This window comes from Muntiacus reevesi, chromosome 2 (genome assembly GCF_963930625.1).
Source record: "Muntiacus reevesi chromosome 2, mMunRee1.1, whole genome shotgun sequence".
In the NCBI taxonomy this organism is placed as follows: domain Eukaryota; kingdom Metazoa; phylum Chordata; class Mammalia; order Artiodactyla; family Cervidae; genus Muntiacus; species Muntiacus reevesi.
This window is the reverse complement of record NC_089250.1, coordinates 253,258,397-253,276,583: the sequence shown is the minus strand read 5'-3', so window position 1 is coordinate 253,276,583 and position 18,187 is coordinate 253,258,397. Positions and strand designations below refer to the sequence as shown.

The window sequence follows — 18,187 nt, the reverse complement described above, 5'->3', positions numbered from 1 at the left end:
TGTTGACCTGAGTCCTGCCAACATCATCTATCTCACTGGCCGGTGGGGTTGCAGAAGACGGTTTTCACATATCTTTTCTAGGGATGACCACAGCAACGCAACCTTCTTTATACTCGAGCAAGGGCGGACAAACTAGGACCCCTGGGCCAATTCTAACCCACTGCCTGAGTCAGTAAATGAAGTTTACTGGAATGCAGCCATGCCCATTTGTTTCTTTATTGCTTACTGGCTGCACTGTGCTGCCCAGCAGAGACCACAGAGCCTGTAAGCCTAATGGGCTCACTCTCTGACCCAGGAAAGTAGTTGCCTACCCCTGCTCTAGACTACATAGCTGGTAAAATGGTGAATATTTTCAGACTGCCTATGTTGAGAAGTCAACAAGGTTTCTGGAGGACAGATACCACATTTCAAAAAGAGTTGAGCCTCATTATCATTTCATCAGACATTTTAGAATACATGAGGTACAGAGTATTTTGAAGCCTGTCTTTTTTCTCTTTTTTTCAGGAAGGGGGTCTCTCATTGCCATGAAAGAACTCTTGGTCTCAGACATAATTTGGGTCAGGGAAGCCAGTTGCCCCTAACCGGGAATACTGAATCAATTGCTGTTAATGACCTTGCCTTCTCACTTGCTTTTTCCCAGGCTCAGTGGGTCACTCAGTCTGGGAGCCACTGTACAAGGACCTCAGGCCCACCACAGACAAGCTCCTAGATTCTCCTCGCTCAGCTGGGCTTCCCTGAGTGTTGGTGACTCCAAGAGTAAGGGGGTTGTACCCTGCTCATTCCCTTTCACTTAATTTGACTTTAGTCAACCCTATTCTTGGGCTCACCAAAGAACATAGAACAAACTCTGTTCAACACACCATGGTTCCCAGTCATCCATCCAGGATTCAAATATAAAAGTAGTGGTTGCTCTTCAAATCCAGAAACTCTGGAGTGAAGCAAGTTCTGTCCCTGGGCCATGCAGCCAGTCCCACAGGTGCTCTGCAGACCCACCTCTGTGCAGTCTAGGGCCCACCAGAGCACTCTCAGATATCCAGCTACTTACTGGCTGATCCAACAGTTCATCAGATTTCTCAGCCTGGACGAAGGAGCTGTCTGCCTTGTTTTGTCAGTGGGTATGAATGCTGCCCTGGTCTGCCCTGGCCCCTCTTAGTAGATAATCACATGGATCCTGTCCCATTACAAGACCAAGGTCAAATCTATTCCAACAAAACCAAGGGCACATCCAAGTTCTCCCATGGCATGGGAGTGCCCTCGTACATTATGCTTTTCAACAGAATAAAGAAAGGTGGGCCATGCCTGGAGTCTGGAAATGGGGACTTTGATTGGAGCAGGATTTCTTGTAATGAGATCAGGCCCAGAGTGGGACCTGACTCACTCTAGAAGCCAACAACGCATGCCCTTCATTTTAATCCAAGATGGCTCAGTCACCTTCTTAGGATCATCTGTAACATGTCCCTGATCTTTAGAAATTCATGCTCAAGCTCTCAATGTTGGCAAAGGCTGCATGCTTCCCCTACCCAGCTGGCTGGGATGGCCTTTCTCCTGGCTGTCTCTCACTGCTGCATTGCCTAGGAGCTGATAGTGCACATAGGCCAAGACCCCAGGCCTATGACACTGAGGGATGTAGGACCAGAGCTTTAAAAGTTAGAAAGCAGGCATGCAGAATTACGAATCCAGAAGTAGAGTCTACAACGTGAGGATCACCCACAAACTGAGGGTTAAAGGCCCCTTCTCCACTCACCAGCTTGTGTCAGCAGAGCCACTGAGCTCTGGGGGGAGGGGGCTCTGCATGACTTGAAGAAGGTCTTTCCTGATGCTTCTCCCAACAATTTCACATGAGAATAGACAACAGATGGACATCAGCTCATCTGACAAGCCTGTTTCTAGGGGCATCAAAGCAGGGATTTGGGTTTACTAACCAGGCAAAATCAGGCTCCGAACTCTCTTGAGATAAGAACTATCAGAATAATTCTTCGGTTGTGCAAAGCCCAGCTTCTTGAGGAGACCAGCTATCAAACTGGTGGGCCTGTTTGAAAATCCATATCTACTCTGAGTGGAGCAGAGAGGAAGGAATAAACATTAGGAATATTTGATTCCCTGTGCCAATATCATATCCACCTTGGCAAAGTCAAGCCAACGGGAGTTTGAGGTTTTCAACTATCATTTGTGCTTTCTGCAATGCTAAAAAGACAGTAGACTAGGCAGGAAGAAAAATGTCCCCAAATGCCCCCTCTGTAGTTCAGCGAGTTTAAGTTCCCCTCCCAGATATCAGTTCTTAGGAAGGATGAATATGCCTGGGCCTCCCATGTCACAAAAGCCAGTAAGAAACCAAGAAGAGGATTTTGATTATGGTAGGCCGGCGTGGGAGAGGGGAATGAGAACTGAACAGAGTCAAGACATCCCCCCCCCACCCAAGCAAACACAGAGGCCAGGGAAGGGCCTTTCTTGCCTGCTCCCAAACTAAGCAAGAGGATGCAGAAGAACTGAGAATAAATGAAATGCAGAACTTGTGCTCTCTAAAAATCGGCATTTTTTGGCTGGAATAACTTTTGGCATCTTAGCCTGAGTTCAAGGTGGAGGAGTGGGACCTGGATACCCCACTGGGAAAGCAACCAGGTACCCCAGAACCTGGCTGGGCTGAGGGTCTTCATTCCCCTTTCAGGACAGGGGCTGCAACTTACATCTCAGGCTGTCACCCAGTGGCTGAAAAGGCTGACTAAGCAAAGCTTTTGCTTGTACCCTAGAAATGTCAGGGGAGTGTGGTGAGCTGCTATTTGGGGAGGGGGAGAAGGGCCTGAGAGCTACAGCTCAGAGGAAAGGGCTCCCTGATACCGCTTCCCCTCCACCCTCACCTCGTGCAAAAGGACACAAGTAGACATGCTTCCTCAAAGGCAGGCAGCCTTCCTTCGGCATTGATAGGACGATGGGAAAATTAATAGGGGTAATATGAGCTCATTTCAATAATAATGAGCGTATAAACATGCCAGGTTTTGATCTTTTCTGAGGCATGGATTCCTGGCAGGAACTAGGGTCCTACGTAGGTATTTGAAAGAACTGAAAATAGACTTAAAAAAAAAATCCCCAAACAACAATGATAAAGAAAGCACTCCAATCACAAACTTAAAACAACAATAATAATAAAAAAAAAAAGACAAACATCGCTCCCCTGGAAGAAAAGAAAAAAAAAAAATTGGACTGACATGAAACCCTTTTCTCCTTCCTTTAAATATTGTTTTTAACAGCTTCAAAAGTAATGAATTGTATGTGACTAAAAATAGATCTGGGGGTGCTGGTTAATGGGGCCTTATGAATCATTCAGCATAAGGAACTGTCAATATTTTTTTGAGCTGTCAGAAATCCATTTAGTGATTTTTGACAATTCAAAAAATATTTCTGACTGCTTGATCCAGTTCTTAGTGAATTAGGGAAGGAGAGAGAAAAAGAAATATATCAATTTAAATTATGAACTGAATCCAGCTTGCTGATCCCGCTCTGTGCTAAAAGGAATGTCAGGATTCAGAAGTTAAATAGGATCTTCGCTCCCTCCCTCCCTTCCTTCTTTCCTTTCTTGCTTCTTCCCTCTTGTCCTTTCCTTGCTCCCTCCCTCCCTCCCTTCCTACTTTCCTTCCTTTTTTGAACAAATAAAGTCACAGAAATGCATTCATGGGCTACAGATGGGAAGATACCATGGTCATTTGTCTCTAGTGGGAAATTTGGGCCTGGAAATAACACACTGAACTTCAATTTGGAGAAAGACTTTCAAATAAGAATATCTGGGTGCCAAGAGAATGACTTTGATCCTCCCTGCTCACACCGACATTCATCTGATGCAGTTCTAGGCTTCAAATCTAGCATTACTTTCTAAGATCTGGAATTACTTTGGAGTAAACATATTCTTTAAGGAAGTAAAGAATTGCCAATTTGCTAACAAGATCAGGCAGGCATAAATCCAAGACAGACAGGATCACCACACTGCTAACCAGGGACTTCATAATGTACACTTCTTGTTAGAACAACAGACAGACGGGTTAAGAGACAGACAGAAGGCAATAATAGAAGGCCAAAGTCACAGTAACTGCCATTTGATATGTCTGAAGATGAATCACAAACACCCCACAACTATCCCCCTATTTGGAGAGAGGGTCACTTTATTTCTACATTGTGGTTAGTGTGATATGATTTTAGTATCCTCTAAGTCATTGTAAAGAAAAGTTTCAGAAAGCAGATTTGGCTTAGCAAAGCAGTAAGGAATTGTCTTTAGGCATCTTATGCGTGAGTTGGAAAGACTGAAAAGTTTGCAAGTTACCAGGTCTCTTTTCCTTTTTGTTTTTTAAGTTTTTCCTTTCCCCCTCAAGTTATGGATTAAAAAACAGGAGTAGTTCATGCTGTGAGACCCCGCCCCCTTCTCTATGCCTTCAGTACAGGCATTTCAGATCACAATAATGCAAACTGAAACACAAAAGTAGGAGGTCCAACACTTCTAAATGAACTTGACTCTCATGATTGTCTACATGGCATATACAGCATAGTTGGGGGTATTTTATGTGTAGTTCAAAACCTGCTCATGGATAGATTTACCCCATTTTTTAAAAAATGCACAAATCAGCACTGATGTTTTTGGGAAATGAACTAAAGGAAGAGGATTCTAAAACTTACCACACAAGTCTGGCCTCTTGATACATCCAGAATTTGCTGTGCTACTTGCAAGTCCGTTAAAGGCTGCTAAGCCATCAGAGCTATAGGCCCTGAGGACTGAGAGCACGTTCATCGGCTTCTCCAGGCCCTGGGGCCCCCGCTCTGGCTTGGGCAGGCCCGCAGTGGGGTCCTGGGCTGGAAGAAGGCCCGGGCTATGCCACTGCTTCTCCGACGCCTGGGGCAGAGGGGAGACCAGTCCCTGGACAGGCTGTGGGGTGCCCGTGGGCAGCAGGCCATCCCCGCTGTCGCTGCCCCCATCCTTGCTCAGGGCAGGCGGCTTGCTCATCACCTCCGGCTCTGTGTCAATATCCTCTTCCTCGTTGTTTTCTCCCTTGGAGGAGTCCATGTCCTCCGAGGAGGCGATGTCCGAGAGGTCATCAGTAGTGTTCTTATTTGTGGTTTCGGGGATCAGGATGGGGGCGTCATCTTCGGAGTGGGCCTTCCCGTCGGGCTCCCTGTTGGGGCAGGAGCTGGCGGCCCCTGAGCCCAGCAGGCCTGGGTAAACACCGAACTGCTTGTAGAAGTCTGATGGGAAGCTGCAGAACGAGGGGTCCACGTGGCTGGGCCACGGGCTGCTCTTCTGCTCCCCCAGAGTCTCTTTGACCTGTCCTTGGGCCATCTTCTCGGACGCCGAGTCTAGAGGTCCCATCATGGTGGAAAGCGCCATCTCTTTGTTTGATTGTACCGAGGGCAGCAAGGCCACTTTACTGGCCTCCCGGGCTTGGTCTTTGCAATTGACTGTCACCCCGATGGTGTTATCTTTGCGTTTCGCTTTGCCCAGGTGGTTGGCCTGGAGATGAAGAGCCATCAGCTCCATAGAGGACGTTGTGAAAGCACAGAACAAGCAGCCGTGCCACGCAATGCTATCTTGCACAGTCACCGAGGAGCCCGGGAGGGAGGCAGCGTCCGGCCGCACGGACAAGTCCAGGGGCTCATACTGAGACTTCTCAGACTTCCTGGGGGCCACCTTGCCGCCCACCTTCTCCTCGCCGCCGTCCGCCCCGTGGACCTTCATGGAAGGAGGGTCAGAGAGGGCTTTGTCCTTCAAGTCCTTCTCCTTCTTCAAGGAGCTTAGGACAAAGCTGTCCATGAACGCTTGCAAGGACCCTTGGAAATTCACGCCGTTGTTCACGATACTTTGATAAGCTCTCCCAATTTCGGAGAAGTGGGTGCTTTTGGAAGGAAGGTCAGTGCCTTTCAGGGTGTCTGAAGGAGCCTCAGAAGACATGCCACTGGCCTGGCCTGTGTGATCTCCGGACGAGAGCGCTCCTGACGTCCACTGCTGAGACGCAGGGCCACCTCTGAAGTCGATTCCGGGGAGCCCCTTAAAGGCGCCCCTCAGGATGTCTGGCCTGATAAACAAAGCGGCTTTGTTGGACAGCTCGTCCCTGTGGTCTTGGTTCGGGGGCTGCCCAGACAGTGGCCCAGCTCCATTCTGCCGCTCCCGGTGGTGCCGTTCTAGGTGGTATTTTAAGGAAGCTGATTGGGTACCGGCATAATCACAGTGGGGACATTTGTAGGGTTTCTCACCTGCAAGATTTTGGTATAAGGAGAAAAAAAAAAGTGTTAATCTCATTTTGGTGTGCTGAACAAGGCTAGAAGGATCAACATTTGTTCTTGGAAACAAAGCAGCTCAAACTAATAATTAGTTAGAGAACAACTGTTTTTTAATAGAAGAATAATTCGTACTCTTAAGCTTTTTTAATGATTTTGTACCATTTGGGACTATTCAGGAATGACATACTATCTACACACAATTAGCTATCTTTTTCTTTATCTAACATGTGAAAACGGCTGTAGATTTAAAAGCTATGATTATGAAAATTAAGCATAATAATTTCAACCACAGTGATCATTAAAAGTAGAAGTTTAAAAAGACAAAGTATGTAACAAATGGGTGGTTGCAATATTTTGTGTATACAATAGCTCTAAAATTTGTTTAAATTATACACATGGAAACCATTTTTAAACCTAAAAATTTTATGGCACTGTTACGCAAGACTGAAATGAATGATTTAAGTCTTGCTCTGCAGTAAATCATGGATATAATTAGCAAATGGCATACTGCACAAGTAATTTATCATTATTTGGAGGGCACCATTCCAGACGGGCTCAGATATCTGCAGACCCACTGCATTGTTTCTAAATAAAGAACTATAAATACCGATTCTATAAAATATTAATACCATTACAGTGCATTATGATTGCAGCATGTAAAGACATATAGTTAAGATAAAAAGCAGTCAATAAAACTTAAAAGAAAATGAGTAATAAAAAGGCACAAAATATATTTAGTTTCTGTATTTGAAATTAACATTATCTACTGGTCTTTGTAGTGCCTTAAATTTGTACTAATGGCAAACCTAATGCTCTGGTAGTAAAATGTGTAATTTACCTATAATAAGCGCTTTCTAGAGAATAAAAATAGCTTTAAAGACTGTTTTAAAACATATAAGATCATTTTCATGAATTAAATATTTATTTAAATCCAACACACAACTTCTATTGTTCTTTCCACTATGGAAAAAATACCATGACATACGACCGAGACCTGCCTGCATTCTTGGAGAGGAAAAGAGAGGAGGGTAAACAAATGCGAATTCAAATATATTCTAAGAATTTGTGCACAGTCCAGGGTCTTTTCTGGACCTTGGAATCAAAAAGCTCTCTGGAAGGAATGGGACTGTTCCAGTTCCTTGTTTACAACAGCACTCTGTCAATAATCACAGTTATTTCTCCAAGGACGCTCAGGCATTCCCCACCACTTCTTCTGTTCTGTTGTAAAACAGAGTGATCTAAAGCAATAGCAAGTCAAGGGTGAATGGTGTATTCTGGAGACATCTCACCATGTCTAGTCTCAGATGATGCTGGATTCCCAGTCTCCAGGCACAGGGTAGTTTGGGGGTAATCTACTTATTAGGGGCAAGAGGAGGATGCATGGATTTTGTAAATAAGAGGACCCCCAGCCTGGGTTCTGACAGAGGACTCCGTGTGCTCCAGCCTTGGAGAAGCTACACCTGCCTCATCAGATGGGGGCTGTGTACTTCTCTTTCCCACCTACGTGCAGCTGAAGGTTCCCCGGGACGCATCAGAGAGGACTCAGTTGGGACTCTCTTTCTCAGGACCAGTGACAGGGATCTACAGGAAGACTCAGCCCCTTTGATGTAGAGGCACAAATGGCTTAAGGCCCCATTTCCCACTTCTTGAAGTCAATGCCCATGATCGGCTCCAATTCCCTTCAGTCACTGCTATGTGACATCTCACTGGAGGCTAGGGAACTCTGTGGGATGGGCATTGTGGATGGGGTACTTCTGGGCTGACCTAGAAGTCCAGTGCCAGTTGCAGCAGAGGCAGCCCCTGAAGCTAAGGGGGGGGGGGGCGCGGGGAGCAGGGGAGCGGGGGAGCGGGCTATGGGGCTTGTGGCAGGAAAGCCTGACAAGGAACTCATGATCCTGGTCCACGGACTGGTGTAAGGCCTGGGGGACGGCCCTGCAGTGAGAGCTGGCAAAGGTGCCTGCAGGTATTGGATGAGACTCAGGATGCATTTCAAAAATGCACCTGGAAATGATTAAGCGCATCTGGTGAAGGGTGTGCAGAGCATGCATGGGCATCCATCAGCATGAACTGCAGCGAGAGAAGGCAGGGCTTCCCTCCACGCCTGGTGGGGTGGGGGCTGCCTTTCCTGGCCGACTGCAAGGATGCTCGAGGGATGTGTGTCGATTTCCAAAGGACACACACTTGAAATGCTCATTGGAGCAGCGGTTCTCAGACTGTACTGAGCATTAGAACCCCCAAGGGAGTTTAAAACAACGGTCCTGGGACCCAAAGCACAGCAGTTCTGATTCCCTGGGTCTGGGGGAGGGAGGCAGAAGTGGGTGGTTCCATAGGTGTCCCTGATTATTCTCATGTCAACAATGTAAACGTTGTATTTTGAAAAATCAAAGTGAAGCTGCTTGAAGAGCTTTAAAAAGTGCTGATAACTGGTCCCACCTTTATTTCCAGAAGTTCCCCGGCAGATTGGCCTTTGGGGTTGGCCTGAGGGGGCAAAGGCCCCCTCACGTGACCCTCTATGGAGCCTGGGTGGAGAACCACTACATGGAGCCTCCCAGGGAAGTGCCTTTCTAGGTTGATGCCGTGGGACCCAGTAGCAGAGGAACTAGTCAGGACCTCTGGACCCCAGGAGGCGTTTGGAGAGTCTGGGATAGATATCCTGGACTATTTTTGCTCCACTGGGCACAGGATTCTCATCTTGGGACCTTTGCGTCCTTGACCTGTAATGTGGCAAGTTGGAGCATTGTTCTCTGTGGCATCGTGTCAATTCTAAAGGCCGCGTCCAGAGCTAAACCAAGTTTCCTGAATGATGCCAGAGACATACATGTCCATACATGTATGCAACTGCACACCCAGAAACACACAGGTTCATTCACACAGGCTGTGAGGGAATGAGCAAGTCCCCAGCCACCGAGTACTGCACTTGGTGCTGGAAACTGGGTGAAGAAGCAAAAAGACAAGACCCCTGCTCTCTCAGCTTTGAGAGGAGACACATCAGAGACATGAAAGTGGGGGGCACACCACACACACACACACCACACACCACATTCACACACACAGACCCTGTACACATACCACACACACACGTACCACACCACACACACACCACACAGCACACACACACACCACACACACACACACCACATACCACACATCACACACACATGTACCATACCACACACACGCCACACAGCACACACACACACACCACACACAACGCACACGTCACATTACACACACACACCACACACCACATTCACACACACAGACCCTGTACACATACCACACACCACACACACACGTACCACACCACACACACGCCACACAGCACACACACACATACCACACACAACCCACATGTCACATTACACACCACACACCACATTCACACACACAGACCTTGTACACATACCACACACCACACACACACGTACCACACCACACACACCACACACAACGCACACACATACCACACACAACCCACATGTCACATTACACACCACATACACACACACACCACACACCACATTCACACACACAGACACTGTACACACACCACACACCACACACACACGTACCACACCACACACATACCACACACAACCCACACGTCACATTACACACCACACACACACACACACATGTACCACACCACACACACACCACACAGCACACACACACACCACACACAACCCACACGTCACATTACACCACACACACACACACACACACACACCACATACCACACATCACACACACACGTACCACACCACACACACACCACACAGTACACACACACATACCATACACAACCCACACGTCACATTACACACACACACCACATACCACACATCACACACACACATACCACACCACACATACACACCACACACAACCCACACGTCACATTACACACATACACCACATACCACACATCACACACACACATACCACACTACACACACCACATACCACACATCACACACACATGTACCATACCACACACACACACCACACACCACACACACATATACCACACATACACACCACATACCACATACCACACATCACACACACACATACCACACACAACCCACACACCTCATTACACACCACACACACACACATGTACCACACCACACACACATACCACATACCACACATCACACACACACGTACCACACCACACGCACACCACACAGCACACACACACATACCACACACACACGACACACACACACCCCACATACCACACATCACACACACACATACCACACCACACATACACACCACACACAACCCACACGTCACATTACACACATACACCACATACCACACATCACACACACACATACCACACTACACACACCACATACCACACATCACACACACATGTACCATACCACACACACACACCACACACCACACACACATATACCACACATACACACCACATACCACATACCACACATCACACACACACATACCACACACAACCCACACACCTCATTACACACCACACACACACACATGTACCACACCACACACACATACCACATACCACACATCACACACACACGTACCACACCACACGCACACCACACAGCACACACACACATACCACACACACACGACACACACACACCCCACATACCACACATCACACACACACATACCACACCATCACATTACAAACACCACACACATACCACACACCAAATCACACACACCACACACACACAACTCAGCACACACACACACATATACCACACACACATATATCATACATACCCCATACATCACATCACACACACCACACAGCACACACACATGCAGACACCACACAAACGCCTCCCCACACACCACACAACCACACACAGACACTACATATATGCCACGCACATTCACACACACAGAGACACCACATACATACCACACACCACATACCACACAACCACACACACATAGACACCACACATCACATCACACAAAAAACACACACACATACCACATAGCACACACACATACAGATGTCACATAAACCCCCTACACACACACACACCACACAACCACACACACATACACTACATACATATCACACACACGCAACACACACATATTCACACACGCATACTACACACACACCACACACACACACATCACACAACGTAGGAGAGGATCTCTTCACTTGACCCATTGCTCTTTCTCCAGGTAGGCTTAGACCTCCACTGTTTCAGGGGAGAAAGACCACAGTTGAGACACAAGGATAGTTCGTTCTCAGCATTTGAGTCTCCACCTGGTAAATTCAGGGCCAGTCCTCCAGGGTTATTTCGACTGCACAGGTTCTAGAAAGCCCCCATGCACCTCCCCTGAGCACACCCTGGAAGAGCCCTCAGCGCGGGGTTTCTCCATGTGGCTTCACCTCCAAGTTCCTGAGGGGCTTTGTTTGGGTGACTGCCCCCTACCACCCAGTCCCCCAGATAAATGCTCCAGAGAGAGCTCCATGGGATAAACCCACAAACTTCAGGTATCTTGTTTCAAAAATGAACAAAAACCCAGTTTCACTTTCTTTATAATCCCTAATGTGCAATAACCACTATTGCCCTCTGCCTTGAAGACTTTCCTTGGCTCTCAGGGGCTTCATCATCAGGAAGGGGACAGGGAAATGCTTCTGAGACCACTGCCAGCCCGGCTGGGTGCGTTTCTGGCCAGCAGACCGGGGCGGGGCGGGGGGGGGGAGGCGGTGAGCATATCTCCTGGGGAATCCTGGCCGTGTCACGGTCTTGTTTCTACTGCAAACATCCCAGCTGTTTCCCAGCCTCCCTGAGGGCACATTTCGGTGTGCTCGGGAGGCAAACGTCTCACCACAGTGGCCTGGACTGCGTGGGAGAAACCGTCAGCACATTCAGCGCTCGGAGGTGCAGTCAAGGTCTGCTCTTCACTTTGCTTGACAGACAAATGCCGAGCCCCATGCCGGGAGCCTCTCCTTAGTCAGCGTCACCCCGCCTGGCCTGCACTAGGCTGGCTTTAACAAAGCCCCAGGCTTCTGCCAAGGAGCGGGTCAGTGGGCCACCCAGCCCTCTTCTACCAGCCGGGCTCTCCCCGAGACTTGGAAAGGCGTTCTGTGCAGCCCTGTGGCCCAGGCAACCTCAGACCCTGCCAGCAGCTCTGTTCAGTTGAATGATTGTCCACTTAGGCCCATAATGAGTCCAAATCTACTTGGGGGATCAGACAATTCGCCCCAGGCCTCCAGGGCAACATGAGCCCTCTGGTCACCTCCATGATGTTTGGATCCAGTATCTTTGCATCTGCTTGTTGCAGGAGCCACACACACAGATGCTTTCAGAACCCAACAGATGATAGGAGTGGGAGAAATAGCCGGGTGGGGCCACCCCTCTCTCCTGGAGGGGAACTGTCACCCAACGCCATCAGGGGTGAATACTAGGATCTTTGACTGTCCAAGGAATATCTTACCTCAAGATTTCTACATGCAATATCCCACTTATTAAATAATGGCATGCACTTCAAAACTTTTTCAAGCCAAGGACCCTATTCTGCAGACTGTATCTGGTCTATGAAACTTGTGTCTGGGAAAAGCACGATGAGTGTTGAGCCTTTCACCCACTGCAGGAAGCAGGATAGCCAATGGGGGTGCCTTTCTGTGGCGGAAACTTCTCACAATATTTTAAAGGAATAGGATGTGGTCCCAAACAATGCATTGCTAGAAAAGAAAGTTTTGCTAGAAAAGGCATAATAAATTAAAAAACCACCAGTTCATCATTTCATGGACTAGTGAAATTATTGAAACCATCTTACATTAAACCAGCTACCCACTGACACATGGCATAAGATGTATATTCAATTTTGGAATATCATTGATAACATCTCCAAGTCGTTGTATCATAAATTTTAAGAAATATACGACCAGTGGTTTAATTAGTTCACTGTACCTATTTTTACATGGTCATGTCTTTCATCATTCTGAGCCTCACTTTGCACTTGATATTCGAGGAAACTTCACTGTTCTGGGGAGTTATTCTGGAACTATTCAGAGCAAGTTCCCTATAGCACTTCTCCAAAAATGACACGGGGATTCATTTTATTCTCTTTGGAAATCCCTTTATCAAGCTTTTAAGAAGGGCTCATGTGTCTAACTTTTGTATGTGTGTGTTAAACCGCAAAAGTGCTTTTGCTTTTAAGTTGGGGAACCGAATATTTTTCCGTATTTGCACCCTCTATTTGATATTTATTTAGTCTTTCTACATATCTTTACTTAGTTAATACCAGGAGAGATAAATATGGTGGTGCCTTTGCAGCGAAGCTTCAGTACATTAATATAAATTGTACACTAATTCCCCCAAAGCATATATATGTTGTAAACCTGAAGACTTTTCACACAGCTGCTTATTGCTAAACAGTGCCTTGTCCAGAAGGGGACAATCTGTGTCTCTAATTGCTGTCACTGAAGCCGAGATTCATTATGTGACTTTCCCATTAAAATGTGAGCATTAATTTGTATAATGAAATATCACCCACTGCAGTGTTCATTAGCCATGCCCTACTGTATACGGCACATTGTTAGCTACCTAGAAACTGTAGTTAATTTCACTAATGGATATTTCCCTACTTAGTGTTTGGTAGGAAATTTATACTGTAACATTACCTCTTAAACTTTTAAGGAAATTTAAATTCAATCAATTATTTTCAACAAAAGTTTGGGATGTCATTAAGGCAAGAAAAGCAAGGATGGGGGACTGTGGAGGAAGAAAATGGGCTTTTAGTTCATCTTAGAGAAATGGTGGAATTTTAATTCAAAACAAAAAGAAAAAAAGGAATCATCTCCTTTTGGGCAAATGGGTCTTTTGTTTTTTCATCATTACGCAGGTGGCTGTCCCCCACGAAGAACAACAACTCACACTCTCCTTTTAGAAAAGGAAATGGGAAGCGCGCCCATTTTAACCAATCCTTTCTTGAACATTTATTCAAAGTGCTTTTATAAATGTTAAAACAGCCTGGTTACCTCGCCTAGAAGAGGAAATACAGACGCATCAAAGGTAAGCTGTGTGCGTATCAGGTGTAAGGCACCTGGCTTAGGTGGCTGAACTTTCATCCCACCCACATCTGCATGCCAGTTGGTACTTAGTTAAAAGGCAATTTCCAGAAAGGCAGTGGGAGTTTATCTTCTCCACGAGACCAGCGTCTACTCCACCCCACCTTCCATGCCAGCGCCAGGGCGCCTCCACCAGCCCCTGTGGCCATGCCCCTGCCTCACCACCTCCCCAAGCTCCTTGTGCAAAGGGTAAACAGAGGCAAGCCAGGTCAAGGGGGCCTCAGGCCAGGCTGAGTTAGGGGAGGGGAGGAGCCAGGGTGCACAGTACTTCCCTTTTAAATCGCCGAAAGGCTGCGTCAACACACCTTGTGGGTACAAGTCACTTCCTTTCCTCCCGCTGGTTATGGTGTGGACACACACTGTCAAAGAAATGTTGCATTAATTCCCTAAAACAAGCCAAAGGTTCACCCAGAAAAGTAAAAATAGCAGTACAGCACAGTGGTTAAAAGAATGGGATTCTAAATGAGGCAGATCTGAATTATGATCTGTAGTCAATGCTGGGCAACTCCAAGTGGGTAACCTCACATCTCTGAGGCTCAGTTCCCTCCCTTGCAAAGGGGATGAGGTGGGGAGGAGAGGAGGGAGTGGGATGGGAGGGGTGGAACCTGGTCTCCAAGGTGCTGTGAGGATTAAGGGGTGAATAATAATAATCCATGAGCAGTGACCGCACTTAGCGCAGTGTTTGCACGTGTGAGTGCACAGAAAGTGATGACTACAGTGACTACCTTTGTCATTGTTATATTACCCTTGTTGGCTGAATTTTTCTGTGGCCGTTGGTTGCTGTCATGCTGTGTAGACAGCCTCAGTCATGAAGTAAGAAAACCCCCAGGGTGTGCCTCCCCCGCAGGAAGGGCTCCCAGCCCTCTGGAGGGACTGCAGGAAAGAAGGTGTCTCACCCCCATCGCTTACTTCAGACCCATCAGACAAAGAAGACTCATGCCTGGTGCCAAGAATGCAGGTGAGCCCCAAGGAGGGCACCCTGTGTATCCCACCCAGGCAGCACCCAGCCGCTGCATCCTGGAGGAAGCACCCAGAAGGGTAGGCAGTGCTGGGCATGCCCTTTAGCCCACCCTGAGACCCCCAGAGAACCACTGCTGGCTTCCCTGTGCAAATCTAGTCCCATAAAGAGGTTCCCAACTCTGGGCCAGAGGCACACATGCAGCAAATAAAAACCAGATTAATAAACCACGCGCATACTTTGAGAGGGGACAAAAACTAATGAGATTTATTTTTAATTAGTCTCTGAACTTTAGTGCCTCCAAGTTTTCATGAGTGAGGTTGCTTAGTACATTTCTCTACACTGGTCATTCCTGAGACAGCAGGCATCACCAGGGACACCCGACACACAGGTGGGCCAACACACGGGGTGTTATATCCTTCTGGGGCTTGTGGGGAACACAGACCCCTCCAGCCTTTCAGGAACTGATCAGCACCTGCCAATCTCCTGCACAAAAGAGACACACTGGACCCTTCAGAGTATCCCCAAGTGGTACCTGGAGGAGAGGGAAGTGAGGGAATGGATGGGGTGCTTTTGCAGGCAGCTCTTAATGAAATGACTGGCTGGCCTCAGTCAAGGGCAACCTGGGGGCCTCCCTGCCTCCTGCTACATGGATGACTAAGTGTTTGCTGATGCATCTCTGTGATGGCTAATTGTATGCATCAACTCGATAGGGCCACAGGTTGCCCAGATGTTTGGTCAAACACGATACTGGATGTGTCTGTGAGGGTCTTTCTGGACGAGATTAACATTTGAAGAGCAGACCAAGAAGGAAGATTGTCTTCCCCTGTGTGGGGAGCCTCACCGCTCAGCTGAAGCCCTGAATAGAACACATCTGAACAGGGAGCCGTCTCCTTGAGCTGGAAGGCTAGTCTTCTCCTGTCTTGGGACTCCATCTCAGACTAGGACTTAAACATCAGCCCTCTTGCTTCCCAGGCCTCTGGATTCAGACAGGAACTTACACCATCCCCTGTCCGGGCCTCCAGCTGCTGGCTGCAGATCATGGGACTTCTCAGCCTCCATAATCGAGTGGGCCAATTCTTTATAATAAAGACCTCTCTTTCTCTCTATATATATATTAGGTATATAGATGTATATATATATACATGTAGATATAGATATGTGTGTATACATATATTGATGTGTATATTATGTATATAATCAATTGAGCCAATTCCTGATAATAAAGACCTCTCTCTCTCTCTCTCTCTCTCTATATATATATATGTATATTAGGTATAGAGATGTATATATGTGTGTATATATATATAGATATATGTGTATATTTATATTGATGTGTATGTATGTATACAATCAAGTGAGCCAATTCCTTATAATAAAGACCTCTCTCTCTCTATATATATATATATATATATACTAGGTATAGGTATATAGATGTGTGTATATATATATATATGTGTGTGTGTATATATGTATAGATATGTATATATCTATATATTTAGATATATAGATATATATAGGGGCTTCCCTTGTGACTCAGCTGGTAAAGAATCTGCCCGCAATGTGGGAGACCTGGGTTGGATCCCTGTGTTGGGAAGATCCCCTGGAGAAAGGAAAGGCTACTCACTCCAGTATTCTGACCTGGAGAATTCCATGGACTGTATAGTCCATGGGGTCGCAGAGAGTCAGACAGTACTGAGCAACTTTCACTTTCAATTTCAGATATATATAGATATGTGTGTACATGTATACTGGTGTGTATATATGTATACAGGGCTTCCCCAGTGGCTCAGCAGTAAAGACTCTGCCTCCAATGAAGGAGTCACAGGATATGCGGGTTCAATCCCTAGGTCAGGAAGATCTCCTGGAGGAGGACACAGCAACCCACTCCAGTATTCTTGCCTGGAGAATCCCCATGGAGAGAGGAGCCTGGAGGGCTACAGAGCTGGACATGACTGAAGTGACATAGCATGCACACTTAGCACACAGACACATGCATGTTGAGGTCTATATATATGTATTTTTGTTGTCCAGTTGCTAAGTCGTGTCTGAGTCTCCATGACCCTAAAGACTGCAGCATGCCAGGCTTCCCTTTCCTTCATTATCTCCCAGAATTTGTTCAAACTCATGTCCATTGAGTCGCTGATGCCATCCAACCGTCTCATCCTCTGTCACTCTCTTCTCCTTCTGCCCTCAATCTTTCCATAAAACATATATATATATATATATATATATATATATATATATATATATGTATGTATATAGGCGCTTCCCTGGTGGCTCAGATAGTAAAGAATTTGCCTGCAATGCAGGAGACCTGGGGTTCAATCAATCCCTGGGTCAGAAAGGTGCCCTGGAGGAGGAAATGGCAACCCACTCCAGTATTCTTGCCTGGAGAATCTCATGGACAGTGGAGCCTAGTGGGCTACAGTCCATATGGTTGCAGAGTCAGACACAACTGAAGTGACTTAGCATGCATGGACATATGAATATATATGTACATATGTGTGTATATTGCATAGATGTATATAGATGTGCATATGTATATATATAAATGTGTATATATGTAGATTGATGTGTCTATATATGTATATGTACACAGATGTGTCTATATAGATATATATATAGATACATATATATGTATATAGATGTGTAAACACACACTGTTTCCCTAGAGAGCCCTAACTGACACAGTCATTTTACTGTCTGGCTCTGAATTCCAGTCACCAGCAGTGTGCTCTAGTAGGCAAATCAGACACATCTAGTGATTTGGTCCTAACCAGCCAGACTTTCAAACAGGAGAGGAGTTCCGCCTTCCCTTGGTGGAATCAGCAATCAACATCTTCCCTGCAGTAGCCAGAGTGGGGCAG

At 46.6% G+C, this 18,187-nt stretch overlaps 1 protein-coding gene across 1 annotated transcript in view; it reads right to left on the bottom strand.

The window, feature by feature from the left end:
* The window catches only part of ZNF536 (zinc finger protein 536), a 389,554-nt gene that overhangs the window by 142,960 nt on the left and 228,407 nt on the right, over window positions 1-18,187 (bottom strand). Inside the window, exon 5 of the mRNA XM_065920555.1 lies at window positions 4,660-6,228. Within this exon, the coding sequence (XP_065776627.1) occupies window positions 4,660-6,228 (1,569 nt within the window). The remainder of the gene's footprint in view (window positions 1-4,659; window positions 6,229-18,187) is intronic.